The sequence below is a fragment of the Octodon degus genome, unplaced genomic scaffold (genome assembly GCF_000260255.1).
Source record: "Octodon degus isolate 3935 unplaced genomic scaffold, OctDeg1.0 scaffold00160, whole genome shotgun sequence".
Taxonomy (NCBI): domain Eukaryota; kingdom Metazoa; phylum Chordata; class Mammalia; order Rodentia; family Octodontidae; genus Octodon; species Octodon degus.
The window spans coordinates 3,846,196-3,873,491 of NW_004524736.1; the positions used below are offsets into that span (position 1 = coordinate 3,846,196).

At 45.3% G+C, this 27,296-nt stretch overlaps 3 protein-coding genes and 1 pseudogene across 3 annotated transcripts; 3 read left to right on the forward strand and 1 right to left on the reverse strand.

Annotated features, from left to right (window-relative positions):
* The first annotated feature begins 1,094 nt into the window (after nucleotides 1–1,094).
* Nucleotides 1,095–1,855, forward strand: LOC101589221 (annotated as a pseudogene).
* Nucleotides 1,856–5,045: 3,190 nt separating this feature from the next.
* On the reverse strand, nucleotides 5,046–9,848 carry Gcc1 (GRIP and coiled-coil domain containing 1). Its single transcript, XM_023702841.1, has 2 exons — nucleotides 8,383–9,848; nucleotides 5,046–7,734 (listed from the first exon to the last, which is right to left on the reverse strand). Exons 1-2 carry the CDS (start codon nucleotides 9,412–9,414, stop codon nucleotides 6,439–6,441), a joined length of 2,328 nt encoding a protein of 775 aa, XP_023558609.1. The 5' UTR covers nucleotides 9,415–9,848; the 3' UTR covers nucleotides 5,046–6,438.
* A 3,887-nt stretch (nucleotides 9,849–13,735) lies between these two features.
* On the forward strand, nucleotides 13,736–16,826 carry Arf5 (ADP ribosylation factor 5). The gene is made up of 6 exons (XM_004642713.2): nucleotides 13,736–13,948; nucleotides 14,465–14,545; nucleotides 14,835–14,944; nucleotides 15,388–15,459; nucleotides 16,083–16,208; nucleotides 16,339–16,826. Exons 1-6 carry the CDS (start codon nucleotides 13,882–13,884, stop codon nucleotides 16,423–16,425), a joined length of 543 nt encoding a protein of 180 aa, XP_004642770.1. The 5' UTR covers nucleotides 13,736–13,881; the 3' UTR covers nucleotides 16,426–16,826.
* Nucleotides 16,827–18,098: 1,272 nt separating this feature from the next.
* Nucleotides 18,099–27,086, forward strand: Fscn3 (fascin actin-bundling protein 3). The gene is made up of 7 exons (XM_004642712.2): nucleotides 18,099–18,345; nucleotides 19,284–19,980; nucleotides 20,380–20,498; nucleotides 22,334–22,493; nucleotides 23,457–23,627; nucleotides 23,916–24,121; nucleotides 27,000–27,086. Exons 1-6 carry the CDS (start codon nucleotides 18,202–18,204, stop codon nucleotides 24,119–24,121), a joined length of 1,497 nt encoding a protein of 498 aa, XP_004642769.1. The 5' UTR covers nucleotides 18,099–18,201; the 3' UTR covers nucleotides 27,000–27,086.
* The last annotated feature ends 210 nt before the right edge of the window (nucleotides 27,087–27,296 follow it).

The window sequence follows — 27,296 nt, forward strand, 5'->3', positions numbered from 1 at the left end:
ACACCTATAATATTCAAATAACAGAACTTAACAAAAAAGGGCATACAGATGAATGTCCATTTTGTATCTGTGTATTCAAAGTGGTTACATTAGATATATAGTTACATTCTCTTAATGAATGGAGGGATTTGTTCTAATGGTGTTTGTAAATAGGATATCAAGTCTGCATCTTGTTAGCAATTAACCACTAGGAAGAATGTATGCAATGTGTTAATTATTGAAACTGTCCTACCAATTTGGTTTGAAACTATCTCATTGCTATTTGTTTCTCAATAAAATTATGGAAAAAATAAATAAAGTCAGCATTCTTATACACCAATAGCAAATCATCTGAACTAGAAATCAAGAAAGCAATACCATTTACAATAAAATAAAATTTCTAGGATTTAGTTTAATCAAAGAATTAAAAGATCTTTTACAATGAAAAGTGTAAAACATTGATGAAAGAAACTGAAGAAAATACATACCCCCACAAAAAAAACATACATCCCACCTTCATGGATTCCAAGAATCAATATTGTTAAAATGCTTATACTACCTAAAGCTATCTACTGATTCAATGCAATCCTTATCAAAATACCAATAAAATTCATTACAATATTTAAAAAAATCCTAAAATTTGTCTGCATCATAGAAAATTCAAGTAGCTAACATAATACTAAACAAAAAGAGCAATGCAGTATTGTACTACTGTACCTGATTTCAGAATGTACTACACACCTGTAGTCATCAGAACACCATGCCACCAGGTGTGATGGTGCCTGCTTGTAATCCCAGCACTCAGAAGGAAGAGGCTGGAGGATTACCCATGACACGTTTAAGGCCAGCCTAGAATAGTGAGTGTAAGGCTACCCAGAACAACATAGTGAGACCTTGTTTCAAAAAACTCAGTGTGGCTTTCCATACTGCCCAGGCAGGAGTCCATACGTCATTGTTCTTGACTTCCATTGTAACTTAAAGGGAAACTTCCCAATGTCTGGAGCCCTTGATGTCCTGCAAATGAAAGAGGAGGAAGTCATCAAGTTCCTTGCTGCAGGAACCCACTTAGGTGGAAATTCACCAACCTGAATTTCCAGATGGAGCAGTATATCTATAAAAGGAAAAGTGATGGAATCTACATCATAAATCTAAAGCAGACTTGGGAGAAACTCCTCCTGGCAGCTTGAGCCATAGTAGCCATTGAAAACCCTGCTGATGTCAGCGTCATATCTTCTAGGAACACAGCGGGCTGTGCTGAAGTTTGCTGCTGCCACTGGAGCTAGTCCTATCACTAGCCACTCCACTCCTAGAACCTTCACTAACCGGATCAAGGCAGCCTTCCGAGAGTCGCATCTTCTGGTGGTTACTGACCCCCAGGCTGACCACCAGCCCCTAACTGAGGCATCTTATGTCAATCTGCCAACCATTGCTCTGCACAACACAGATTCTCCTCTGCACTATGTGGTCATTGCCATCCCCTGCAACAATAAGAGCGCTCACTCAGTGGGTCTGATGTGGTGGATGCTTATCCCGGGAAGTGCTGCGCATGCGTGGCACCATCTCCCATGAACACCCATGGGAAGTCGTGCCTGATCTCTACTTCTACCAGGATACTGAAGAAATTGAAAAGGAAGAGCAAGCTACTGCTGAAAATGCTGAGACCAAGGAGGAATTTCAGGGTGAATGGACTGCACCAGCTCCAGAGTTCATTGCTGCTCAGCCTGAAGTCATAGACTGGTCCAAGGGCATGCAGGTGCCCGCTGTGCCCATTCAGCAGTTCCCTACTGAAGACAGGAGTGCTCAGCCAGCCACAGAAGATTGGTGTGCAGCCCCCACTGCGCAGGCCACTGAGTGGGTAGGAACCCCCACCAAGTAGTCTTGAGCTGTTCTGCCTGTGCTTAAGCAAAATGGGAATGAGGCTGATGAAAAATAAAACAATTTCTAAGAAACAAACAAACAAACAAAAAAACAAAAAAACCCCAGAAGGATACTGATATAAAAACAGACACACGGGCTGGCAAGATAGCACAGAGGACAAAAGCGCCTGCTTAGGCAAGCTTAGGCAAGCTTAGGCAGGAACAATGGTTCCGTTGGATCTGAGGCACCACAAGCCGCGCCAGCCCCACAGGGCAGGCTGAGCGGACCTCAGAGCCCAGGCTTGGTGGTGCATGCCTATAATCCCAGCACTGGGGAGGCTGAAAGCTCTGCGTAGTGAGACCCTGTAACAACCAAATTATATATATATAGTGAGACCCTGTAACAACCAAATTATATATATATATATATGACACACAGACCAATGAAACAGAATGAAGAGCCTAAGAGTAAACCTTTGCATCTGCAACCCACTGATGCTCAACAAGTGTTAATACTCACTGAAGTCTCTTTAATCAGTGATGCTGAAACAACTGGCTATTTCCATGCAAGGAAACTAAACCACTATCTCTCACCAATTATGAAGCCAATCCAGAATGAAGACTTATATTTAACACTGAAGCTATAAAAACACCAGAGAACATATACTGGCAGTAGTTTAGGATATTGGCAAAGACTTTTGGATAAGGCCTCAAAAAGTGCAAGAAACAAAAGTTAAAGTAGGCAAGTGGGACTATATCAAACTAATTGTTCAGTAAACAACAGAGTGCAGAAACAACCTACATAGGAAAACATTTGCAAATTATACTCTTTTGTTTAAAAACAAAAGGCATGAAAAGATGAGAATAAAGGACACATTCAAGTGCACAATGCTCAAGGAAACGAGGCACCACAAACTATACTTTTGACAAGGGGTTGGTATCCAGTGTATGTAAGGAGCCCAACCCCCCAAAAAATAATTTTTAATAGGCAATAGACCTGAACAGACATTTCTCAAAAGATATATAAATGGCTAACAAGATATGAAAAAATGCTCAACATCACCCATCAGGGAAAAAAATCAGAGACACAATTAGATACCAGCAAGAATAAAGATATTATCACTATTATCAACAAGACTAAAGTGCTGGCAAAGATGTGCAATAAAGGGAACTTATGGAAACTGTTAGTGGGAATGTAATTTAGTACAGCCATCATGGAAAAATTATGACAGTTCCTCAAAAAGTTAAAACTAGGGCTGGGGAGATGGCTCAGTGGAATAAGCACTTCCCTGGCAAGTGCAAGGGCCTGAGTTCAATCCCTTGTTCCACCAAAAAAAAAAAAAAAAAAAAAAAGAAGTTAAACTACCATGTGATCTAGCAATTCCATTACTTAGTGTATACTCAAAGGAATTTAAATTAACTGGACATGGTGGCATACGTCCTGAGCTCCCAGCTACATGGGAATAGGATTATTTGAACCCAGAAGTTTTAAGCCATTCTGGGTAGCACAGTAAGAAGAGAAGAATGCAGGAAGGAAAGGAGGGAAGAAGGGAGGGAGCAAGGGAAGTAGGGAGGAAGGAAAGGAGGGAAGGAGGGAGGGAGGGGTGAGAGAGGAAAAAGGGAGAGAGAGAGAGCAAGAGAGAGACAGAGAAAAGGAAATAAATCAGTATTGGACATCTGCACTCTCATGTTTATTGCAGCAGTATTCACAATAGCCAAGAAACAGAAATAACTGATGATGGATAAAGAAATTGTGGTATATGTACACAACAAAATATTCATCCATAAAAAATGAGATCTTGTTATTTGTGACAACATGGATAGAACCAGTGATCATGCTCAATAAACCAGGCACAGAAAGCCAGGTACTGCATGAGCTCACTTGTACATGGAAGGTAAGTTTATTTCATAGACAATGAGAGTAAAATGGTGATTACTGGCAGAGGCTAGGGACAAAAGCAGGGAAGGATAGATGAGGAGACTGATTAATGCTATTAATTAGGAGTAGTAAGGAGTTCTGTCTGGTGCACTACTGCACTGCAGAGTAGCTACAGACAATAATGTACAGTAGATTTCAAGAGGCTAGGATCATGAATGTTCCCATCTTAATAACAAATTTCTGATGAGCTACATAATGTACACAGGGGTACAGACATCACTTGGTACCTCACTGTTATGTACAGTTTTAGGTATGTTTAAATTTCTTAATTTTCAATTAAATAAAAGACAAAAAGTACCATACAAAATAGGAAACAACCAATGATTTAAACTTGACTATATTAGTATTTCTAATTATGAATACTAATGGTGACACCATTTTGCTTAAGATAAAATTAATTTTGTCGAACAAAAAATCATTAATCAAAAATTGAGTTTCTTTGCCTGGTTACTATTTTCTTTTTTCTTCTTCTTTTTTTTTTCTTTTCTTTTCTTTCTTTTTTTTTTTTTTTTTTTGTGGAACCAGGGATTGAACTCAGGCCCTTGTGCTTGCTGGGGAAGCACTTATTCCACCGAGCCATCTCCCCGGCTCCTTTTTTTAATGTTTTTTGTTTTTGTTTTTGTTTTTTTTTCCAGAACCGGGGATTGAACTCAGGCCCTTGCTCTTGCCAGGCAAGCACTTATTCTACTGAGCCATCTCTCTGGCCCTACTATTTTCTTAAAAGTCAAAAGCACAGAAATTATTAGTTATAGAAAAGCAATCGAAACTATGCATCTTTCTATTCAACCCACAACCACTTAGAAATAGCAACAATCAAAAGATATCCTGCATTTAAAGAGACAAGGTAAAGAAATGTGGGAAATCTATAAAGGATGACCTGAGATACTTTTCTAGGACACAATGAATCCTGATTTTAAGGATAATGAAATATTCATCAACAGATTACTTCTAGAGCTTGAAACAGAAATTATGAAAATGTCAAGCCAGCTCACTAAAGCCATGAGAATGCCATTTCCAGTGTAGCTGCTTTTGCACAAACATATACACAAATGCCAGGCTAAAAAACATTGTGTTATAACTGGGGCAGTTAAAATACTGAAGTGCTCAGCATGGCACACATCACCTGTAAAACCAGCCCTTGGGAACCTAAGAGGATCACAGCGTTCAAGGCCAGCCTGAGCTACACAGTGAGACCCTGTCTCAAAATACAAAACAAAAAAACAAAAAAAAAAAGTATTTTTGAGATGCTTCCCCCTGGATTCAAACTACAGATTAACAATGAAATATTATTTTCAGTCTTTCTATTCATCATTTCCATTCACATTCTATTTATATTCAGATATATAGATACCATTAAGGAAACACACAGGTCAAGTCACTCAGTTTTAGTAATTCTGTACTTTATTTTAATCTGAACACGTTAATTCTGTTTAAAAAGAACCAAGGTCATCGAACTTCCCATTTAGAACATTGTGAATCAAAGTCTGCTGTACCCCAAACCCTCACAAAGCAGACCTTTATAATGAAGTGACAGGCAAATACATGTACATACAACAGCCCAATTACGGCCAAGCATTGGTCTTTCAGAAAGATCTCTGTGGCCAGCAAGAGCAGATGAGGAAATAAAAGAATGGGACTGAAGTTTTCTGAGACCCTCCTTCTCATCTGTGAATAAAGCCACCCCACAAGGCATAAGATACTCTACCCCAGCTTCATCTGAACTTCCACTTTCTTACGAGGGTCATAGGAATCTTTTGAAATCTTCTGCAACAAATCTCTTCTTCCCTGTTCTTACAAAGCAAAAATAGCTAAGAGAATTTCTCAGTGGGAATTCCTTCTACCCAACCAGGATCAGAGCTTACCTTTAGAATGCCGCTCTGTAAGAAGCTAGGATTTTCTCTTTTAATACAAGTTCAACATTAAGAAGATAGTGAAGTCATTCTCTCACAATCTCAGGCCAACCTTAGATAAATTAAGGCAAAAAGAAGTGATAGAGATCTACTTTAACCCTGCCCAGGCAAAGCAGGTTATTCAGGAAATCTCAATAATCAAACTGGTGCTCAGGGTCCTCTCCAAAATGGTCACAAGGAATGTGTTATCTAGATTGCTTAAATCACCATAGGTCTACCTAGACCAAGCTTTCCAGTTCCAGGACGAACTCACCATTCATTAGCTCTAGGAATAGGTACAAAACTTGTCACTATTTCAAATTTTCCTGCCTGCCTTTATAAATCCCCAGAGAATTGGGGCAGCAATGGACCACACTTATACTGGGATGAGATGGAGGAAATATATGTAACTCCTTTTAGAGTTACACGTACTCGTATCTCTACACTGGGAGGCTAAATCAAAATAAAAATAAATCTTGTGGTAAAAGATTTTCACCACTTTCCCAACTTTTGTGCCTCATTCCTATCCCCTTCCCCAATTCCCTTCATGTACACACTACCAAAAGATGCTGTCCCAACACTGGTGGTGTTCCTAGGGCTCAAGGATAAAGCAGCATTAAGGGCATTTGGCAGAAAATCCCATTCCACAAGACTCCTCTGCATTCAACACAGTGAAGAAATGATAATGTAAAAGAAAGGGCAGGAAAAATCAGAGCCCGCCCTTTCCTACACAACAGAGGCACAGAGATTTTTGGAGTCACTGAAAACAGTATCATCATCTCTTGCCCGAGGGCCACCAGCTACCACTGCTTGGGAGCCGCATTATCACTTGTTTCTCTTCTGGACTAAAGTGCAAAATAGTCAGGATGGCTGTGAGGGTCTGCTGGCGCCCCAAGCTGTCAGGTAAGGTCAGGAAACGGTAGATGATGTTTTTAAGGTACTCCAGGTTGGCGCCCTCTCTACTCTGGTCCCTGATGTTTTTTTCAATGTGGCTCTGCAGGGCCCCAACTTCCTCACGATGCCGCTCCCTCTCCTCCAGTAGTCGGTCCTGGAGCTGGTGCACCTCCACCTCCAGCCTGTGTTTCTGCTTCCTCAATGATGTGATCTCCACCTCCTTGCGAGCCAACTGCTCAGCATACAAAAAAAAAGTGGGCTCATTGGCCACAGCAAGCTGCAGTGCTTGGGTTAGGCTATCTGGGGAAGATGTGTCGGCCGGATCCCTAGGACCCCCACTACCCACAGGGCTTCTGCGACCAGACAGCCCAGAGGACAAGGCCACGGAACGCAATTGCTCCAGCTCCAAATCCTTCTCAGTGAGCACAGCCAGGGCTCGGTCCCGCTGCTTGTGCAGCTCCTCTTCCAGTTTCAGTGTTCGGTCTCTGAAGTCTAGCTGGCTGCGCTCCAGCTCTTGCCGGTGAAGCTGCTGCAGCTGGGCCAGCTCCTGCTTCCAGTCCTCAGCCTCCTGCTGGTGCTGACGCTCAAGCTCCTCACAGAACAGCCGAAGAGAGATGTACTTCTCCTTAAGCTCTGCAAGCTGCTCCTGTGCTGCCTCCAGCTCCTTTGCCAGGTTCCCATCTTTGGTATTCTTGTTCTTGAGCACAACCTGGGCCCTCATCTTGTAACGCTCAAACTCTTCCTTTAGCTGTTTCAGCTCCTGTTGGTAATAGAGTGCAGTAGCTTTTTCCCCATCTGCAGCCTCTGAGCTGGCCATTATCTCCAAATCACAGAGCTTCTCCACATCCAGGGTCACCTGGCTTTTCCTGACTGCGACCTGCAGCAGCCTCTTCAGCTTTTCCATCTTATCCTTCAAGACATTGACATCCAGACTGGATTCATCTCCATGACTTTCGAGAGAAGATCGGCTGGAGGCTGCAAGAGCCAGTGTCTTGTTCTCCAGATCCAGCTGCAGAATGCGCTCCTTTAGTTTCTGGATGGTCAGCTGGTCCTTCTGCTTGGCTTTCTCATAGGTGCCCAGCAGTTCAGACACTTCAGATATTTGATTTTCTAAGGCTGCAACCCTCTGCTCTTCTACCTGAGATTGCTGGCGGAGCTGATCCTCTGCAAGGGCTGTCTACAAAACAAAGGAACAGACAAAAAATGAATTCAGAAAAGTCACAAAGCCCCACAGCAAGCTTTGGGGATCAGGGAGCAAGGGTCACAGTATAGTACTGGGACTTAGGGAACTCAAAATGTTCACTAATAAGCTCCTTTATATATCTGTTATTATTCTACTTTAGTTTTCCAGAGCTCAAATATAAATTGTTCCTGTTGTCTATCACATACTTCCCCCAAATCCTATTAAGAAATTTTATAACACTCTTTTCTAATATTCCTAGAAATTCAAAACCAAGTTAATTTCCCACTACAGCAAAAGGAGACACTACAAAACATTTTTCTAAAACAAGCAAATCTTGACTGAAAGCAATCCAATAGTATAGATCACTCCACCTACAGATACAACCACAATTACTATGCTTTACAGTACACATCTGGTAAGATTTCAATGCCCAGAGGCTCACAGCCCTCTTGCTCAGATCCAGCCACACTCTGAAACTCCACCTCCTGTTGGAAGGACTCTCTCTACATACTGTTAACACTGTGCATAACAGGATTTCCCAGGACTCAATTTTCAGATTTATCAAAAGGGGGACGGGAAAACATTTACTATTTCCCACTTTGGGCTAAATGACTATTGTTTGTAGGAAACATGGATAATTACCTTTCTTATTTCCTGCTGCAACTGAGCCTGGAAATGACTCTTAAGGCAGGCAGCCTCTTCTTGAAGCTCTTGCAAACGAGGATCTGGCTGATTCTTCTCATCTCGAATGGCTTGTAACTCACCTTTCAGCTCCTCTACTTCACGAGTCAGCTGCTTGGTCTGCAGTTCAAACCCTTCCATCTGATCAGCTGCATATGCCCGCCCTGCCAGGGCTTCTCGGGTCTCTTCTAACTTAAGCTCCAAGTCCTGGCGTTGGGTCCTCTCCTCCTGCAGCAGCTTCTGCAGCTCACGCAGCATCAAGGCATGGTCACTCTGCTCTTGGGCCCGATCATGCTGTTGTGTGATAAGTCGGGCTTTGGTTTCTGCTATTTGCTCCTGCAGCCCCTTCACTTCTCCCTCAAAGCGGCCCCTCTCTTCCTCTGCCTTTTTATTGGCCTCCTCTAAATCCTGTTTCATCTTCTTCTTATCAGCCAGGTAAGAAGCCTCCATGCGTGACTTTTCCTGCGTGACGGTTGCCAAAGAGCTTGTCAAAGTAGCCAACTGGGTCTTCAGCTGGTGCAGTCTTTTGTCCACCTCACCACCTACAAACGATCCATCACCACTGCTACTGCTGACGCCACTCTCTGACCCACTAGCCTCTTCGGACTTCGGAGGTGGTACTCCACGGGCCACTCTGTCATCTTCTACACCAAGCTCACCCTTGGTGCTGGTGAGACTGGCTGCAGTATCCAAGCTAGTGGCGGTCCCGGTGCTATCCTCGCTATAAGTGGAGCAGCGATCATCCACAGAGTCAGAAAAGGTGAGACCTGAAGACTGGACACCTGCGAGGCCCACATCCGCCTCGTGGGACACCGACAGCACCTTGATGCTGGCCTCCAGAGCCTCCTTCTCCTTAAGCAAACTTTTGTAGGCGCGGACCACATCCTTGAGCCGAGCCTGGTACTGGAGAAGCTGCTTCTTCTGCGTCTCTATGGTCTCCAGCAGGTCTTTCTTGCTCGGGCCGCCGCCAAAATTCATCCCAAACTTCTCCATGGAGAATCCAAGCGGGCTCCTCCACGTCAGAGTTCTGGCAGCCCAGGAGAGGCGTGCGGAGGCGAGGATCTGGAAGCAACGCGAGGAGACCTATCGGCCGCGGAACACACACTCCTGATCCCAACGGTCAGAGAGCCGATGCAGGGCAGGTGACAGCCTGGCCGAATCTCCTGCAGGGTGCCAGGCCCAGAACGACGAACCAGTCCTACCCCGGAGGCGGAGCGACACTAGCCGGAGAGAAATATACAGAGCCAAGACTCCTCCGCACTGGTCCAGAAGCGGCTCCACCCTCTCCGGCCACAGCAACCGGGCCGGCCCCCTCGGCCCACATTCGCCAAGCGCTTAAACTGAACTCAGTCCCATCACTATTTCCTAACTACCGCCGGCCAGCAAGGCGCTTCCGGGTCCGCCGGAAGTGACGCACATGCCGCCACAGGCTCCGCCCCCTGGAGAGCGGGAGGCCGGAGCTGCTTCTGCAGCTGGGGGGAGGGCTAGTGTAGAACTCCGCAGGGCTTCCCGCTGTACTCACAGCTTAGGAAAGAGTGGAGCATCTGCAGTGTGGGGCACTGAGTGCTGGTGTGGCAAGCTGTTGTCGGGCTACATGAGTGAGGGCTGGAGGGTGGCGACGTTACACGGCGTTCCTCGCAAATATCCGGGTGAGACGTGTCCAACTGTTTGGAATTCATGACCTATGTCCCTAAAGGACGATGGCTAAGACTATTTAGACCAAGGAAAACTGCAGCCCTTTTGAGCGCGGCACTTAATACTTCATTCACATTATAGCGTTATAGTTGGTTCCTCTCTTCAGTTCTGTTTAGTTGCTTAGTGAGTAACCATGAGATCCATCCTAAATGCCAGCAACATGCCAGAAGCCTCACAAGTTCTGCTAGTCTACAAAATTCTGTTCAGAGTGTCATTAACGCTGTTTTATAGACGTGGGAACAAAAGTCACAGGAAAGTTAAGTAATAGGTCGAAGGTCGCACAACTAGTAATTGTAAGCGCAGTCTGACTTTCAATATGCTAAGTAAGAAATATACTAATGATACTACCAGTGAGAGACATGGCTCTGACCTCAACAAGCTCACAGTCTAGTAAAAAAAATCAGCCATTAAGAAAGAAAAGACCCCGTTTTCATACCAGTATGCATAGGTATATTCAAAGTGAAGTGGAAAAGGAAGGAAGGCCTGTCTAGGAAAGGCACAGAGGATCTCAGGGAAAAATATTTTGGGATTTTGAAGAATGAGTAATGATTGCCTGTCTAAGTAGAAATGAAGAAAACCAGCATTCCAGGCAAGTGGAAAAGATTGCAATGAGGGCTGGCGAGGTAGCTCAGCAGACTAAGCGCCTGCTTAGGCAAGTGCAGGGACAGGGGTTTGATCCTCTGCACCATAGGCTATGCCAGCCCTGCCCCCTGATGCACTGAGCTGGCCACCAAGATCAGGTGTGATGGAGCACACCTGTAATCTTAGCGCTGGGAAGGCTAAAAACAGGAGGATCACTGAGTCTGAGCTACGAAGTTAGAAGTGTAGTGAGGCCCTGTGTCAAATACATTTAAAAAAATAAAGGACTTCTAGGTATCAGAGAACCTGACTCATCCAGGAAACGTAAGAATAATCTCAAGGAAATATTTTAGGTTACAGAAAAAAGGTGACAATAGATAGACCTTTCTAGCCTGGCATGGTGGCACAGGCCCATAATCCCAGAATTTGGGAGGCTGAGGTAGGAGGATCATTGAGAGATCTAGAGCACCTCTGGGCTGCAAAGTAAGCTCAAGGCCAGCCTGAACTGCATAATGAGACCCTGTCTCAAAAAGACAAAGATAGGCCTACCACAATAGGCAGGGACCCAATTTAAACATTTAAATTTTATCCTGGGTGACAGTAAAAAACTAAAGGATTTGAACTTCAAGGGGTAGGGGTATCATGAAGTCTTGTATTAAGGATATACCTAAGGACAGATGACCTGTAAGGAGTCTTTTTCAGTCATGGAAAGAGATGGTCACGAAACAGGGTAGTGGCAACAGGGATGGAGAAAGAGCTGATAAGAGCTTAAGATGGTGACTGCTAGCTCTGTTATTATATTGGGAATCTTTTAAATGTACTTTTCAACCTTGTAGAAGCCTTAGGAAAGTAACTGTGACCAAGGAATAAAGTCAGACACACCTGGTTCCAAATGCCTTTTCTATTAGACTTTGCTGGACAGGATGGAGCAAGCTCTGAAGTTCTGTTTAGACCAACTTCCTTAATAGCCCAGCTAGTATCCAAATGTGATGTACAAAACATTTACTGGCATTGTCACTTCATTTTAATCTTCACTGTAACCCTGGAGTTAGAACAAGTGTAAGTTCTCTTTTATAAATCAGAAAATGAAGGTGTGTGGAGATTGAAGCCAAATCCTAAAAAAAAATAATGGAAGAAGTGATATTTAGCTTAAGGCCTTGTTATGGTTTGTTTCTAGTTGTCCCCCAAAGCCTCATACAGTCATGGGGTAGCTTCTGGAGTTTGTGATTGATTCTTGATCAATGGGTGTGAGTAGGATTATGGGTGTGAGTGCCCTGAGGCAGATACTCTGCATCACAATGTAAGGAGGAGAGAGAGGCCAGCTAGCTGCCCCTCCCTTTTTTGGCTCTGCTTTTTGCACCACCATGGAAGGACGTCCTCTGCCATGTGCTGCTCTGCCTTGGAGCCAGCTGAGTATGGACTGAAACCTCCAGTAACTGTGAGCTAAATAAACCTTTCCTTCCTTACTTTGTGTGTTGGGTATTTGTCCCAGCAACAGTAACTGAGACAGGCCTATAACACACTTATTGAGTAAAGGCTTTTAAATTCCCAGCTCAGCCCACCTCTACTCCATAAGTAATTGATTCTAGAAACCCACTGGGAATCCAAACTAGACCTATCCCATTCAGTCCTGTTCTACCCAATATGCATTCGTTAAGCTATTTTAGATGCCCAACATCAACCCACCCACTTTCCACCACAGAAGAAATATACATTAATTCCCATCCAACTACTCTCCTCCAATGCTAAAATGACAGAGATTACATGTGAAGCTCTGAAGATCCAGGGAGACAAAACTCTCAGGAAATCGTGGATAGGCATGCACTGATAATCCAGGTCTTACTCCAGAACGAATGGCTATTATCAAGAAATCAAATAATAACTGGTGAAGACTTCAGGGAAAAAGGAACCCGTATACGTTGTTGATAGGAATCTACAGTATAACTGGAAATCAGTACAGACACTCAACTGAAACTAGACATTCCAATTGACTCAGCTGTTCCTTTTCTAGATATCTCCCCAAAAGTTAAAAGACATATTTCAGAAATACATGCATACTCATATTTCTAGCAGCACAGTTCATAATAGTTAAAGCTTGGAAGCATCCTGTATGACCAGCAACAGATGAATGGGTAAAGAAAATGTAGTATTTATACCATGGAGTACTACTCTACCATAAAGTAGGAAAAAAATGAGTTATCTTTAGGTACCTAGATGTATCTTAAGACCATAATATTAAGTGAAATAAATCAGACACACAAGCTGAAGAATCACATGGTTTCTATTATATGAGAAACCAAAAATATAAGGAGCAAAAATTAAAAATAGGGAGATTTTTTTTTTCAAGTAGAAAGGGGACCATGAAAGGAGAAAGGGAGGGGAAAGAGAGGAAATGAAAAAAAGAATTGAGATGTGTTATGTACATGTGCCAGCTCCACAGAAGGAATGTAATCACTATGAACACACATGTACTAATAATAAAATGGAACAAAATCCAGATCTGCAAGCCTGTGACAAGGAACTTTAGAAACACTGCCTCGCTGGAATCCAACAGGCGCCGCTCCTAGGGAGATGGAGAGGAAGGCAGAGTTCTCCAGGAGCCCAGGAGTGAGTCAGTGACCTCTCTAGCCGCGGTTGGGAGTCCTGCCCCTCGTTCTTCTGACGCGGGTATGAAAAGGGCGTTTTAAGTAACTAAGGAAACCAGCCTCGGTATCTTCCCTCTCTGGCACACCACTGGAGCGATTCCATCACTTAGCGAAGTCCTCAGCGGGAACCCAAGGAGCAAAAGACAAAACTAGGACCCCTACAGGCGCCCCTAAGCTGGGTGCTGCGCACAGTTGCTACCGCAGATCCCGGATCTAAGCCCTCCGTCCTCCCCAGGCCCGCAGCTCGGCGGCCACAGGCCTGACTGGCTGGCCAGAGACGCGGAGCGGCCCGCCCCCGTCGCCCCGCCCCTCCGCGCGCCCCAGCCGGGCCGCGGAGCCTCGCTCGGCTTCAGTTTGCCCCGCACCCGAGCGGAGCCCGAGCCCGGGGGCGGGGCCGCGTGACGTCGGGCGGCCGGGACGCGCGGAGGCGGCGGCGGCCCCGGCACCTCCCCCTTCTCTGCTGCGCCCCATCCCCCAGCGGCCGGCCCGTTCCAGCCCGCATCCCGCGTCCGTGCCCGCGCCCCCGCCCTCGGGCCCCGCCATGGGCCTCACGGTGTCCGCGCTGTTTTCGCGGATCTTCGGGAAGAAGCAGATGCGGATCCTCATGGGTGAGGCAGATCGAGCCCGCGGCCCGTACTGGGCCGCCGGCCCCGGCGCAGCCCTTCCGCCCCCGCATCCCTCCAGCCCAGCTCACCTGGCTCTCGGACCCAAGCTGCCACCTCCTAACCTCCGGGCCCCTGCTCTCCCGAAGGCCCGGGTCTGCGGCGCATTCCCGGGCCTGAAACCTGGAGCTGCAGGCCTGGGTGGGGTGAGCTCCCTCCTCCCCAGTCCCACTGCTTAGAAGGGAGGATTCCGCCCTTGGAGATGACTTTTAAAAGGAACGCGGCCTTCCTCCCTAGCCCCTCGGCTCGCAGGCCTCTCCCGTCCCTCGCCCACTTCGGGGGTAGGAGTTGGCGGCGCCGTGCCCGCACCCCTCCGGCCCCGAAGGTGGAGAACAGCGCGCACCTGGAGGCTCTGGGGCTCTCCGCCCCCCGCCCCGCCGCCTGGCCTGGCGTCTCCGGGTCCCTGGTCTCTAGAGGGCTCCCTCGCTCCCGTCTCCATTCCGGTGTCATTCTCATTTGCAGTTGGCTTGGATGCTGCTGGCAAGACTACGATCCTCTACAAACTGAAGTTGGGGGAGATTGTCACCACCATCCCCACCATAGGTGAGCCCTGGGGGAAGCAGGGAGGAGCGGAAGAGCCGCCGCGGGCCTTTTCAGTCCAGGTCAGCAACCAGTCCTGCCCAAGCCCTTATCTGGAGCTGACCGTGACACCAGATATCTCTACTGGTGAAGTGGGTCACAGTATCTCTATGTGCTGGGAGGCGGGGTGGATGTGGCCTAACCCCAACTGTTGATCGCTGATCTCCCCAAAGCCCCTGCTGCAATCGAAATACTTGGTGAGTTTCTTCCTTTAAGGGCATTTTCTCCTATTTTTCCCCCAAATGATCTGCAGGCTTCAATGTGGAAACAGTGGAATATAAGAACATCTGTTTCACAGTCTGGGATGTGGGAGGCCAGGACAAGATTCGGCCTCTTTGGCGGCACTACTTCCAGAACACTCAGGTGAAGTGTGAGGGGGACTCCTCAGCTCCGGGAGGAGGTGCTAGGGCTAGGAAGACAGAGTCATTGGCCAAGGAGCCCCCTCCTGCCCCTTCCCTGCTTTGCTTGGCCAGCCACTGCCTGGCCTTCACAGCTCACCTTAGACTCTTCGGAGTCTTAGCCACCTTAGGCGTCCCTTGGGAAGCTGTCTTCTGGGACCACCCTGCCTGATTGAGCTCTCAAGTATCTTTCTCTGGTCCTTGTGTATCTGTCAGGTAGATTGCTTCTTTGTGGGTAGAGGCTGTGCCTTTTGTCGTGGTGTCTTTATACCTGTAGTTTGCACAGAACCATCAAGGAAGTTTGCTAAATAAAGGGCTGTCACAGTTGAAGATGAGAGGTATCACCAGGTTAGGGTAGTGGCTAGGTGGGAGTGATTGCCTCTCCTTCCCTTCTTCCTCTCCACCCAGGGCCTCATCTTTGTGGTGGATAGTAATGACCGCGAGCGGGTCCAGGAATCTGCTGATGAACTCCAGAAGATGGTGAGTACCCATGTTCTTACAGGTAAGCCTGCAAGGTGGAGTCAGATCTGTGTGGTGGTGTGGGACTCAGGGAACTCCCCATAGGTGTGGAAGGTGGGGAGCATGGATTTCTTTGTCGACCCAAGACATTTGGTGTTTCTCACCCTGTTTGGTGTTTCTCATCCTGTTTGGGATAGGGCTGACTTTTCCATGGGTTCTCATGCCTTTATATCCAAGTCTGAAAAGTTGGTAGAGAAAGAGGAATTATATGTGATAGAAAAAAAAAATGATACCTCATATACATGCTTTTTCTACTCAGAAATTTTGTCATTTTTGCCTGGAGCAAGTTCTCAAATGTAAGGACTCTTTTTCTAAACTTTAAGGTTTAGGTCAGTGATGGTGAACCTTTTAGAGCTTTCAGTGACAGTAAACTGCCCACTGCTGCATGTGTGCCATGGGTTCACCACTACAGGCTAAGATGACCTCAAGCTCACTTAAACTCTCTTTTGTGTTCAGCAATAGATTACATACTGAATGTTCACTAGAAAGAAAATAGAAGGTGAGGGGGCTCTCCAGCACAGCATCTGGAAGGGAGCCTGAGGACCCCCAGCAACCATAGTTTCTACCTTCTCATTCCCTCTCAGCTCCAGGAGGACGAGCTGCGGGATGCCGTGCTGCTAGTATTTGCCAACAAGCAAGACATGCCCAACGCCATGCCCGTGAGTGAGCTGACCGACAAGCTGGGGCTACAGCACTTGCGCAGCCGCACGGTGAGGGTGCTATCCTTTCACAGTAGGCCCTTCCTGTCCCAGAAGAGCCACACACAGGCTGGGCTAGACATAAAGACACCTAAAGACTCCCTCTTTCTCCCTGCTGCTGATGTTTTCTTTCTTCCTGCAGTGGTACGTCCAGGCCACCTGTGCAACTCAAGGCACAGGCCTGTATGATGGGCTGGACTGGCTGTCCCATGAGCTGTCAAAGCGCTAGCCAACCAGGGGCAGGCCCCTGCTGCCCACAAGCTCCTGCGTGCATCCCGGGGATGACAAGACTCCCGGACTCCTCAGGCAGTGCCCTTGCCTCCTCCACTCTTCCTCCCCACAGACAGGCCTCTGCTCCTGCTCCTGCCTGCATGTTCTCTCTGTTGTTGGAGCCCGGAGCCCTGCTCTCTGGGCATAGAGGAGTCCACCCTCCTGCCTGCTGGGACCTGTGGAAAGGCTTCCTGGCCAAAGCCTCCTTTTCCAGAAGAGGAGCAGGGATCTGGGTTTACTTTTGTTCTTTTCTGTTTTAGCTGTACCTTTGGGGCCAGGTTTTGGGGGGGAAAGTGAGGGCTGTGGGTGGTGCTATGATGTGAAACTGGATATTGAATAATAAATTTGCTGTGGTTTGTACTCAGTGTTGTCTGTGGGCTGGAAGCCAGAGGCTGGATTTATGGGGTGCCAGGAAGCAACATGGGAGAGAGTTAAAGCAGTGGAGGCTGTAAGACCAACATACATGTGCATACACACCCTCATCCAGTCCAGCTTTTCCCTTTCTGTTCTTAAGCTAGAAATCTTGAAGGGTGAGGGGGTCAGTTGCTATTTCCTAGGAATGTAAGTAAAGTATAACAGGATGTAGTTTTATGGTTCCATAAGCAATATATTTTCCATCCTAGCTACATAAAGTAGTGGTTCTTCATCATTTTGTGTTTGCACACAGGGAGGGATATGTATTTAAAGTGTGTATTCTGTGTACATTACACAAAGTGATTCTTCAGAACTAGTCTGAGGCCCAACAATACACATTTTACAAATTTCCCAAATGAACTGGCTATAGTCAGGATCTTTTAGTCTTGTTTTACAAAACCCTAGTGAAGCCGTAGGATTGCCATTTATTACAGGGCACTACTGGGACTCTACGTAAGAGGGCCCACCCCATCTTTAGGAATGAGAAAGTGCATATGTAAGGAACCAGGGCCAGGGACTAACCATTTCTATTAGGATCCCAGCAAAAATGAAGTAAAGCTTATCATCACCACCATCATTGCTTTTTGTCTTCTTTGCTCTTTCATGTCTGTGGCCTGGGTTTTCTCATGCCTTACAAGAAGTGTCCCAAAGACCACTGGCAAGCCTTCTTGAAACAAAAAAGAGCTCCAGCGAGCCAGCTGACCTCCCCACCAGCAATACAGCCAGCGGCTCTCTCCACCCAAGCTATTCACTGTGAGCCTGAGCCAGCCCTTTCCAATTAATGAGTCATTTCATTTTTGTGATTATTTAGGATTTCCTCCTGAGATACTCTGACCATTTTCTCAAGGGTCTATAAGCTGATTGATTTTTCTTGGATATCTTGAGCTGAAAAAAAAAAATGCTTGTGCCCAAGGGAGCCAGGCAGAATCCATTTCCTTGGGAGGAAGTAGATTGATATCTATCCTATTAATGAGAAACAGGCAAAAAGAAGGACATGCCTAAAGTCACAGGCTGGCATTCTGATTTCCAGTCTTAACTCAGCTTACCTTGTTGCCTGGAGTGACCAGAGGATCTGGGCACACTGCCTCTGGGCCATGCACTGTGGTGCTGCACTGGTGGGATAAAAGGTGACCCTCTCAGTCATAATGCTACCGGGTCACAGAGGTGCTTGGCTCTAGGCCACCCTCTGCCTAGGAAGTTCCCTGTGGGAACATCATCTGGTGGGTACTACAGGCTTTATTCTGGTCCCTATGGCCTGTGGGACCTCACCAGTGGGGGGAAGGCTGGGTGGGACAGAGGCATCACCTGTGGTACCGGTCCCATGGATGAGGTGGAGTGGATGCACAGACACCCAAAGGCTGAGGACCTAAGAATTGGGCTCATCAGCTGGGCAGGAACCTACCTCACCTTTGAAGCATATAAGAATACAGTCACAGCTAATGCAAAGAGTTTGGGCAGGAGACAGGTAACAAGCAAACCCATATGAAACCAGCTTTCTGAGTGTGTGGTGTGTGTGGCAGTGGGGTGCACTCTCAAACTGATCACTTTCCTCACCCTTACCATTCCCAAGCCAAGATGTTTCTACTCCAGTTTTCTAAACTTACCACCAAAGTGAAACCTCAGCCCTAGCTTGGTTTTACTCTGTTCAGACTGCTACCTACGCTCTATGCCTAGACGGGGTTGGCGGGGGAAGGTTGTGTCATCACAAAGAGGAAATTGGAAGGCACAACCAGGGCATCTAGGGGAAGTTGAACCAACTGGACCATAGTGCAAGGGCCTATGTTTCTGTTCTAATAATAATTTGAGAATGGTGTATTCTAGAAGCTCTTGCAAACTTGCATGTCTGGAATGGGCTCCAGAGCAAGGAAGAAGCAAAGTCCTCTTCCTGATGACACAAACTGGCTACAGCATACCAGACACTGACACCTCAGCAGCTTGTCTCATTCAGCTCCTGTCTTCATTCCTGGAGCCAGGCCTGATTTGAAGATCTCTTGCTTTTCTCCTGCTCTGCTGGGAAGAAGGCCTCTGGGAATGAAAGTATTATTGGCTGAATGTTCTGTCCAGGGGCAAGTAAGGACAAGAGTCAAGCCTTTCTTGGAAGCTTTTCTTGGAAAATTAGGTCTTGAAGGATGGGATCAAGGAGAGTAAAAAGTTGGGGAGCATGGGCATCTGAAAGTTTTCTTTGGATCTTGAGGAGTCCAATGGCTCCTATGGTGGAGCATCCTAGAGATCTTTTCCTTGCTGTCAATTGGGAAAATGGGCAAGCTGATAGCAAGGGAGATGCCAGGGTACAAGAAGAGGGTAAGATGTGGCTTTGGTAAAGTACAGGGGCCATGGCTGTAGGTTTCCTCCCTCTAGTCACTTGGCCACAACTATTTCCCTCTTTCCCTCCTGATCTTTCAGATCTGGGACCTCCTGGTGAGCAATGAGCAGGAGACACAGGCCGTGGTAAGACTAAGGAGCCTGAAAGGCCTCTATCTTCTGTGTGAGGCGGATGGCTCCATGTGCCATGGCCAGCCGAGGACCAGTCACCACGGATGCTTCCTACTGCGATTCCACCGGAATGGCAAGTGGACTCTCCAGTGCATCATTTCTGGACGTTATCTGGAATCTGATGGCGAGGACGTGTTCTGCAACTCCCGGGTCCTCTCAGCTTACCACATGTGGACCCCCCGGCCAGCCCTGCATGTCCACGTGACCCTCTATAGTCCCATCTACCACACCTATGCCCGGGCTGACCACAGTATGGGGCGCATCTGGGTGGATGCAGCAGTGCCTTGTGTGGAGGAATGTGGCTTCCTGTTGCATTTTCAAGATGGATGCTATCACCTGGAGACCTCTACACACCACTTCTTGTCCCGTGTAGATCGGCTAGCCTCCCAACTCTCATCGAAGACGGCTTTTCACATGCAAGTGAGGCCCAGGGGGCTTGTGGCACTATGTGATGGAGAAGGAGGCACCTTATATCCACAGGGCTCACACCTGCTCCTGGGCCTCGGCTCCAGTCCCACAAGGGGCACAGAGTGGTTCATCTTACGACACTTCCCTACCTGGGTCAGCCTCAGGTCAAAGGCTCGGAAGTTCATCTCAGTCCTCTATGGCAAGTTCTAGGTCAACAAAAGCTATGAAGGGAGGAAGGGCTGGCAACAGGAAAGAGGAAATTGTGTCTGAAACTATCAAGGGAGTTTTTGTTTTGGTCTCGGGGGAGAGGGGCTGGCCTTGAACTCATAGTGATCTTCCTGTCTCAGCCTCCTGGATGCTGGGATCATAGGTGTGTGTCACCATCCAAGGGTTTTTGAACCCATTCAAGAGGAAAATCCTGGAGTCCCAAGGGGATCTCTTGTGCAGTGGAGGAGAGATAATCAGGGATATGACCTGTGGGGAAAAGTTACCCTGTTCTCCAGACTACTGTGGCCCTATGATGAAGGTTGAAGAGAAAAAAAGAGGACAATGAAGGTGTGGTCGAGTGGAGTTCTGCTGACTGATACTTTCTCTGCAGGAGCTGAGGTGTGTGCTACCTCTGAACGCTTGACACCAATGTGCTTGTTCCAGTTTGAGTGTGACAGTGAGAGTCCCACTCTGCAGCTTCGTTCAAACAACGGCTGCTACTTAGCCCAGGTAAGACTTTGGCTCTCAGAACAAGAAACCATAAATGCTGAGCTCTCTTTCTAGACACTCCCTTCTCCTGCCGCAAGACTGATGAGAAAGAAGATAATGAAGCAAGGCCTTGGTCAACAAGCATTCGTTTTCCCCAGTGGAGCCTCTTCTAAAAAAATCAACTTTATTGCAGCATAAATTGGATATATGTACTTTATATAAAATACATATATATGAGGCATGGAATACAAATATGTAAATTGCATATGGTTATTGTAGGAATAAATTGCCTCCACTTTTAGTGTAAAATTCAGCACAGTTAACAAATGTGTGCCTATGAAGCCATGCTACAGGCATACACAGGCATACAAGTTAGAGAATATTTCCTCTACCATAAAAGATTCCCTCCTGAGCCCTCACAGTCAATTTCTCTCTTGACCTTTCTTCATACTCTTCCTCACACATCTCCCATCTGTGTTCTGCTATTATGGATTAGAATTTCAGGGAAATGGACTCCCACAGTGTATATACTTTTTGTGAGTATGTTAAGCTTTTTCTATGATGTTCTATGTATCAGTAGTTCATTCCTTTTTACTACTGCACATATTCTCCCACACAGTTCATAAACATAAACAAAACATTTTATCCATTCACCTCTTGAGGAATACTTGTGATATTTCCACTTTGGGGTATTGAAAGTAGTTATGAACATATTTGTACAAGTCTTATAGTGAATCTATATATTTATTTATCTTGGCTAAACACCTAGCAGTAGAATTACTATGTTGTATGATGATAGATAGGCTCTCAGTTTCATAAGAAAACGTCAAACAGTTTTCTAAAGTCAATATACCATTCTATATTTTTGCCAGTACTGCCTCAGGGTTTTAACTGTTCTGTATTCTCACCAACATTTCATATTGTCTTTTTAACTGAAGTCAGTGTAATGGGTATTTAGTAATACCTTCTTATTAAGGCTTTTAGTTACATTTACATTATAATTTGTCATTTAAACTATCTCTTTCTATGTTCATTGGTCACTTGCATATCTTCTCTGTAAGGTGTCTGTTGAAATCTTTGCCTGTTTCTTATCGGGATGTTTTATTAATAAGTTGTAAGAGGGGCTGGAGAGATGGCTCAGTGGTCTAAAGCACCTACTTAGAACAAGCTTAGCAAAAAGCATCAGGGACCGCGGTTCAATCCCCCAGCACCACATGCCAGCCAGCCCTGCCCCCTGGTGGGCTGAGCTGGCCTCTCTCTCTCTCTCTCTCTCTCTCTCTCTCAAATAAATAAATAAATAAAAATTAAAAAAAAAAAATAAGTTGTAAGAAATTTTGGTATGTTCTAAATTCTTGTCTTTGCCAAATATATTCGCAGTGTACAAGTTTCCTCCCAATCTGTGGCCTATCTTTCATTTACTTTGGTGAAACAAGTTTTTAACTTTGATTAAATCCAATTTGCCAAATTTCAAAATTCTTACTTCTTGTTTTTGTCCCAAAAAATCATTGCCTACCCTAAGAGTAGCCAACAATTTATCTTATATTTTCTTCTAAACATTTTGTAGTTTATCTTTCACTTTTATATCTGTTACCCACTTCAAAATGACCTTGGGGTCAGGGTCAATCATCATTTTTCACCTATGATAGTCTGGTTCTTTTTTTTATCTTGGCCTTTGGCAGACAGCACAGACTAGGGACATAGAGAATCAGAGACTATAATGTGCTAAAAGATCTAAAGCAAAAACCCTACTCTGGTAGAATGACAGAGGCTGAGTGGCAGGGGATGTAAGTCCAGGCACAAAAATGATGGAAAACTGAGATTGTCCTTTCCTCTGCTGCATTCCCAATTCTCTTCAGAGGCCCCACAGAGCAGTGATGGCTGATGGCCACCCAATGGAGTCTGATACCTTCTTCCGTGTGCACTGGAACTGTGGAAAGATCATCCTGCAATCCTCCAATGGGCGCTTTCTGAGCATTGCACCCAATGGTCTACTAATAGCTAATACCACCAGCCCAGGTGAGCTATGGATCCCTCCTGTCAGCTTATTCCAAGCCATAGATGCTTTCCAAAGGAGGTGAACTATGATTTACTTCTAAAAAGGCACTGGAACCACTGCAGTTAGGGGTCAGAATATTTAGGTCTGCACATATACTCAATCAATGAGTTTTCCTTGTTACCAGACCAAACAACCTCTTTGAGTTTCAGTTTTGTTGTCTATAAAGATGAAGGTACTTGGCAGGCCAAATAGCTCAGCAGATTAAAGCACCTGCTTAGGCAGATACAGGGGTCAGAGGTTCAATCCCCGGGCCTGCGATGCTAGCCCAGCCCCCGGGGCATGCTGAGACAGGGATTGAGACTGGGTATGTTTGTGTGCACCTGTAATCTCAGCACTTGGGAGGTTGTAAATAGGAGGGTCACTATGAGTCTGATCTACCTAGTGAGACCCTGTGCTAAATGCAAAAAACAAAAAACAAAATAAAGGAAAAAAAGAAGATGAAGGTGTTATCTCTACTTTGCTATCTCATAGAATGGTTGTGAGGATTAAATAGGTTATCTCAAATGAAAGAAGAATATTAAAATTTAGGGGGGCTAGATGCTTTCACAAGCACCTAGCATTAATTCCTAATATATAGCAGGAAATGTTTAAACATTTAATGTTTGTTAAATGTTAAAATATTGAAAACAAGGGCCAATGAAATAGCTCTGTGGACTCATGGTTAGATACCAGGCACCACATGGCACACCAGCCCTGCCCCTGGGCACACTGAGCTGTTCACTGAGACCAGGTGTGGTGGTGCATGCCTGTAATCTCAGTGCAGAAGAGGCTGAAAACAAGAGGATCACTGCAAGTCAGCTGCAGAGTGGAGACCCTGTACCAAAAATATATCACCCATCTGAAATTAGTGTTCCCTTCCTACTTTCAAATGGGAAAGAATCTAGAGAAAGTCCATCCAGGTAACTCCTTCCTATTTCTTTCAGGCCCAAATGAGGAACTGGCTATTCGATTTGCCAACCGCCCTTTCCTTGTATTGCGAGGTCGGTATGGCTATGTGGGCTCCACATCAGAACGAGACCTGATCCAGTGCAATATGGATCAGCCTGACTGCATTCAGCTCCTTCCCTGCCGCCAGGGCATCTACCACTTCCAGGGTGAGTGGCTCCTCTTCCCCATCCTAGAGTTCGCAGTCTAGTCATTGTCTTACCTTTAGCCATACAGGGAAGACAGGAACTTAATTTTCACATTTTAAGGCTCCAGAATGGGTTGGCAGAAAGGATGCAGTGAGATCCCTGTTAGTCCCCTATGTTTTGGTAGAAGGACTTGCTAACACAGGCTAGAGCAGCTGGGAGAGGAGGGGACCCCAGGAAACCTCCTCAGAGGCTTCACTGCTAGAAGACTCCCTCCGATGAGACCACCAACCTGAGCTCTTCTCTCCCCAGCACAGGGCGGATCATTCTGGTCAATAACATCCTTTGGCACCTTCCGCCCTTGGGGAAAGTTTGCACTCAACTTCTGCGTAGAACTTCAGGGCAGCAACTTGCTCACGGTGCTGGCACCCAACGGCTTCTACATGCGAGCCGACAGAAGCGGCACCCTACTTGCAGACAGCGAGGACATTACCAAAGAGTGTATCTGGGAATTTTAGGTAAGGAGGAGTAAGTGAAGGCCTAGAGGCAGGGGGCAGGGAGCAGGACCAGTAGATGAGAGATGGTTTGGGAGGTACATGACAGAAAAAATAAATGCATGTCCAGGCTGACTCTGTCCAAGATTTGATCAACTCCAGACATTCTTTCCAAATCTGTGTTATTCCGCGTGGGCTTCTACACTTGGACTTGCTAGAGAGGGGAGAAAAGGCACATCTGTGTAACATACTATTATGTCACACTAAAAGAGGTTACAGAGTGAAGTGTGCTTGCCTGTCTCTTTTTTTTTCTTTTCAAAGTTTTATTGATAAACAGATAGCAATGAGACAGTTTCAAATCAAATCGAAAGTACAGTTTCAACAAATAATACACTGCATATATTCTTTTTAGTGGTTAATTGCTGTACAAGATGCAGACTTGTGATCCTACTTACAAACACCATTAGAAAAAATCATTCTATTCATTAAGAGAATGCAACTCTATATCTATCCCAACCACTTTGAATACACAGATACAAAATGGACATTCATAGTTATACCCCAATTTTTTTTAAGTTCCATTGTTGAATATTATAGGTCTGTAAACTCAGCAAAATATTCTAAAAGAGTCCAGTAGCCCACAATAGCATTGGGTCTTCTGTTTAACTGGCAATGTCAGAAATTATTGACTCAATTCGCCAATTAAGAGAAATAGACTGGCACAGTGGATTAGGAAACAAAATCCAACAATATGCTGTATACAAGAAACACATTTAACTCATAAAGACATTCATAGGCTGAAAGTCAAAGGATGGAACACAATACTACATGCCCCAGCACCTCAGAAAAAAGCTGGGGTAGCAATTCTATTCTCAGACAGTCTCAGCTTCAAGCCAACAATGATCAAGCAAAATAAAGAAGGCCACTATATACTGGTTAGGGGAAAAATTCAAGAGGAAGAGGTAACACTCATAAATATGTTTGCTTGTCTCTTTTAATAGCTAGAATTCTACCCCATCATAGGATATGGCTGACTTTGGGGATGCACATGGGTGAGAAGATAGGTGCTTTCTATCCTATGTACTTTCCATTTTTACCAAGTCCTGATCCTTAAGTCACCTCCATAATATCAGTTCCTCAAAATCAGCATAGCTAAAATCTACCCCCTCATTCTCTCCTCCTAAAGGCAGTTACTTCTTTAGACGTCTCCTCTCTTCCTTCTTAGTTGCTCAGACTCAAGACTTCACCATCATCTCTTTATCCTCCCTTTTCTTCCCTTTATCAAACTCTGTGTATTATACTTTCTCATCAATCGTGAGTGCTTGCTTCTTCATAGTTACCACTGCTGCTGGCTGTGGTGGTGCATACCAATAATCCCAGCACTCAGGAGGCCGAGACAGAAAAAGATTGCTGTGAGTTTAAGGCCAGCCTGAAATACCTAGCAATACCCTTCCAACCCAAAATAAATAAATAAATAAATAAATAAATAAATAAATAAACTAAGTACCATTGCTGTTCTAACCTTTTCACCAAAAGCAGCAGTTCCTGCCCCTAGATCTGGCCCCATCCAATCTCTTCTCCACACTAAATTTACCTTTTATTTTTTGAGAGAGTGTCTCACTATGTAGGTGAGGCTGGCCTTGAACTCACTATATATTCTAGGCTGACCTCAAACTCACATGAATCCCCCTGCCTCAGCCTGCTGAGATTACAGGCATGTACCACCATGCCTGACAAGTTTGCCTTTCTAACATGTCGCTTCTGTGTTACTCTCTGTTCACAACTCTTCAGGGAGCATTACTGGTCTTTTGTTCTTTGTCTCCCCCTTCTCATTTGGCCTAACTTTCCAATTGTAGTTTTCTAGTTTAGAAAGTCACCAAGACAGTGTAGGAAGTCTTCAATCCAAATAGCAGGCAGAATTGGATTCAAGAGCAAGTAAGCTAACCAACTAGATCTAGTGGCCTTAAAAAATTACTTCCACATTTCAAGACCTTGGTTTCCTTATCTGAAAAATGGGAACAACAGTTGCTTTACAGATTGTCAAGTTAAATGTCAGTCTGAATCTAAATATAGATCCTCAATAAGTGTTCACTCTCTCCCCATTTGCTACTAGTCTTCACAAAACTCATTACTATAATCAAACTGAGAAAAATAAAATGAAATTGCACTGGACTTCAGTGATCTTGTTTATTTCATGAATAGTTTGAATTGAAATAAATTTCTCAGGCTCCTTCCAAGCCTGATGTCCCAGTACACAATAGTGGTTAAGAGCTTATTCCTAATTTCAAATGTGGGCTTTACTTGGGTTTTCATCAGTTAAACTTTGTTCTTTGGCCTTGGGCAAGTAAATTTTTCAAAGCCTATTTCTCATGGATCAATTAGGAATACGTATTGACACTGTAAACTTGTTGTGAAGCTTACATAGGAAAATGAATTTCAGATGCTTGGTGAAAGCCTGCACCTAAAACATTCTCATTCTATCTGAAGTCTTCTCTAATCCACTTTGATTCTTAGTAACCAGGCATACATCAATAGTAGAGCAGGCACTGGGGGATGTAGCTCAGTGGTACCCATTGATTTAGCATGTGTGAGACCTTGCATTCAATCCCTAGCTCCAAAGCCAAATGAAATGACAAATTCTTACTAAACTGTCTTTCCTATTTACTACAACCTTCCTTGAGAACTCTGATGGGAGGGATTTTTTGAACCATTATTAAAAATAATTGTTTTTGCTTTTTCTAATGAATTAACTTCATATATACCTAGTGTTTATTCCTCACCGCAAATGTGATGAATCATTTTATACTCTTTCTTGCCACAGGCTCTTAGCCAGTCCTCCTAAAAGCCTGGAATGAGAAAATTACTGATCACTAAATGTTCGTTTTTCCTCTTCCCTCTCCAGATCAGTGGGACACCATGTGCCAAACTCCAAATCCTCCTGGAAAAACAGCAGCACAGAACAGCACAGGAGGCCCCAGAGTCAAGATCCAAGAGAAGAATATCTGTTACACAACTTTTCCTACCCAGTTTAGCAAAACACCCGTTTTAAGCAACAATACATCACAACAGGCCACCCCCAAGATTTTTGTGTGCATTTGACTCAGTAGAGAGTATGGGCCGCCTGAGGGTGGGCGCTGCATTCCCAGGCAGTGTAAGTTCTGTCCAGGCAAAAGGAGACCAAATGGCAACCAGTTCTCCT

Coding starts and splice junctions, on each gene's coding strand:
- Gcc1 (XM_023702841.1), bottom strand. CDS start 9,414: ATGGAGAAGTTTGGGATGAATTTTGGCGGCGGCCCGAGCAAGAAAGAC. Junction 7,735..8,382: donor TGCAGCAGGAAATAAGAAAG/GTAATTATCCAT, acceptor TTTGTTTTGTAG/ACAGCCCTTGCAGAGGATCA.
- Fscn3 (XM_004642712.2), top strand. CDS start 18,202: ATGGATGAGGTGGAGTGGATGCACAGACACCCAAAGGCTGAGGACCTA. Junction 19,981..20,379: donor GTTCATCTCAGTCCTCTATG/GCAAGTTCTAGG, acceptor CTTTCTCTGCAG/GAGCTGAGGTGTGTGCTACC. Junction 20,499..22,333: donor ACGGCTGCTACTTAGCCCAG/GTAAGACTTTGG, acceptor AATTCTCTTCAG/AGGCCCCACAGAGCAGTGAT.
- Arf5 (XM_004642713.2), top strand. CDS start 13,882: ATGGGCCTCACGGTGTCCGCGCTGTTTTCGCGGATCTTCGGGAAGAAG. Junction 13,949..14,464: donor GCAGATGCGGATCCTCATGG/GTGAGGCAGATC, acceptor TCTCATTTGCAG/TTGGCTTGGATGCTGCTGGC. Junction 16,209..16,338: donor AGCACTTGCGCAGCCGCACG/GTGAGGGTGCTA, acceptor TTCTTCCTGCAG/TGGTACGTCCAGGCCACCTG.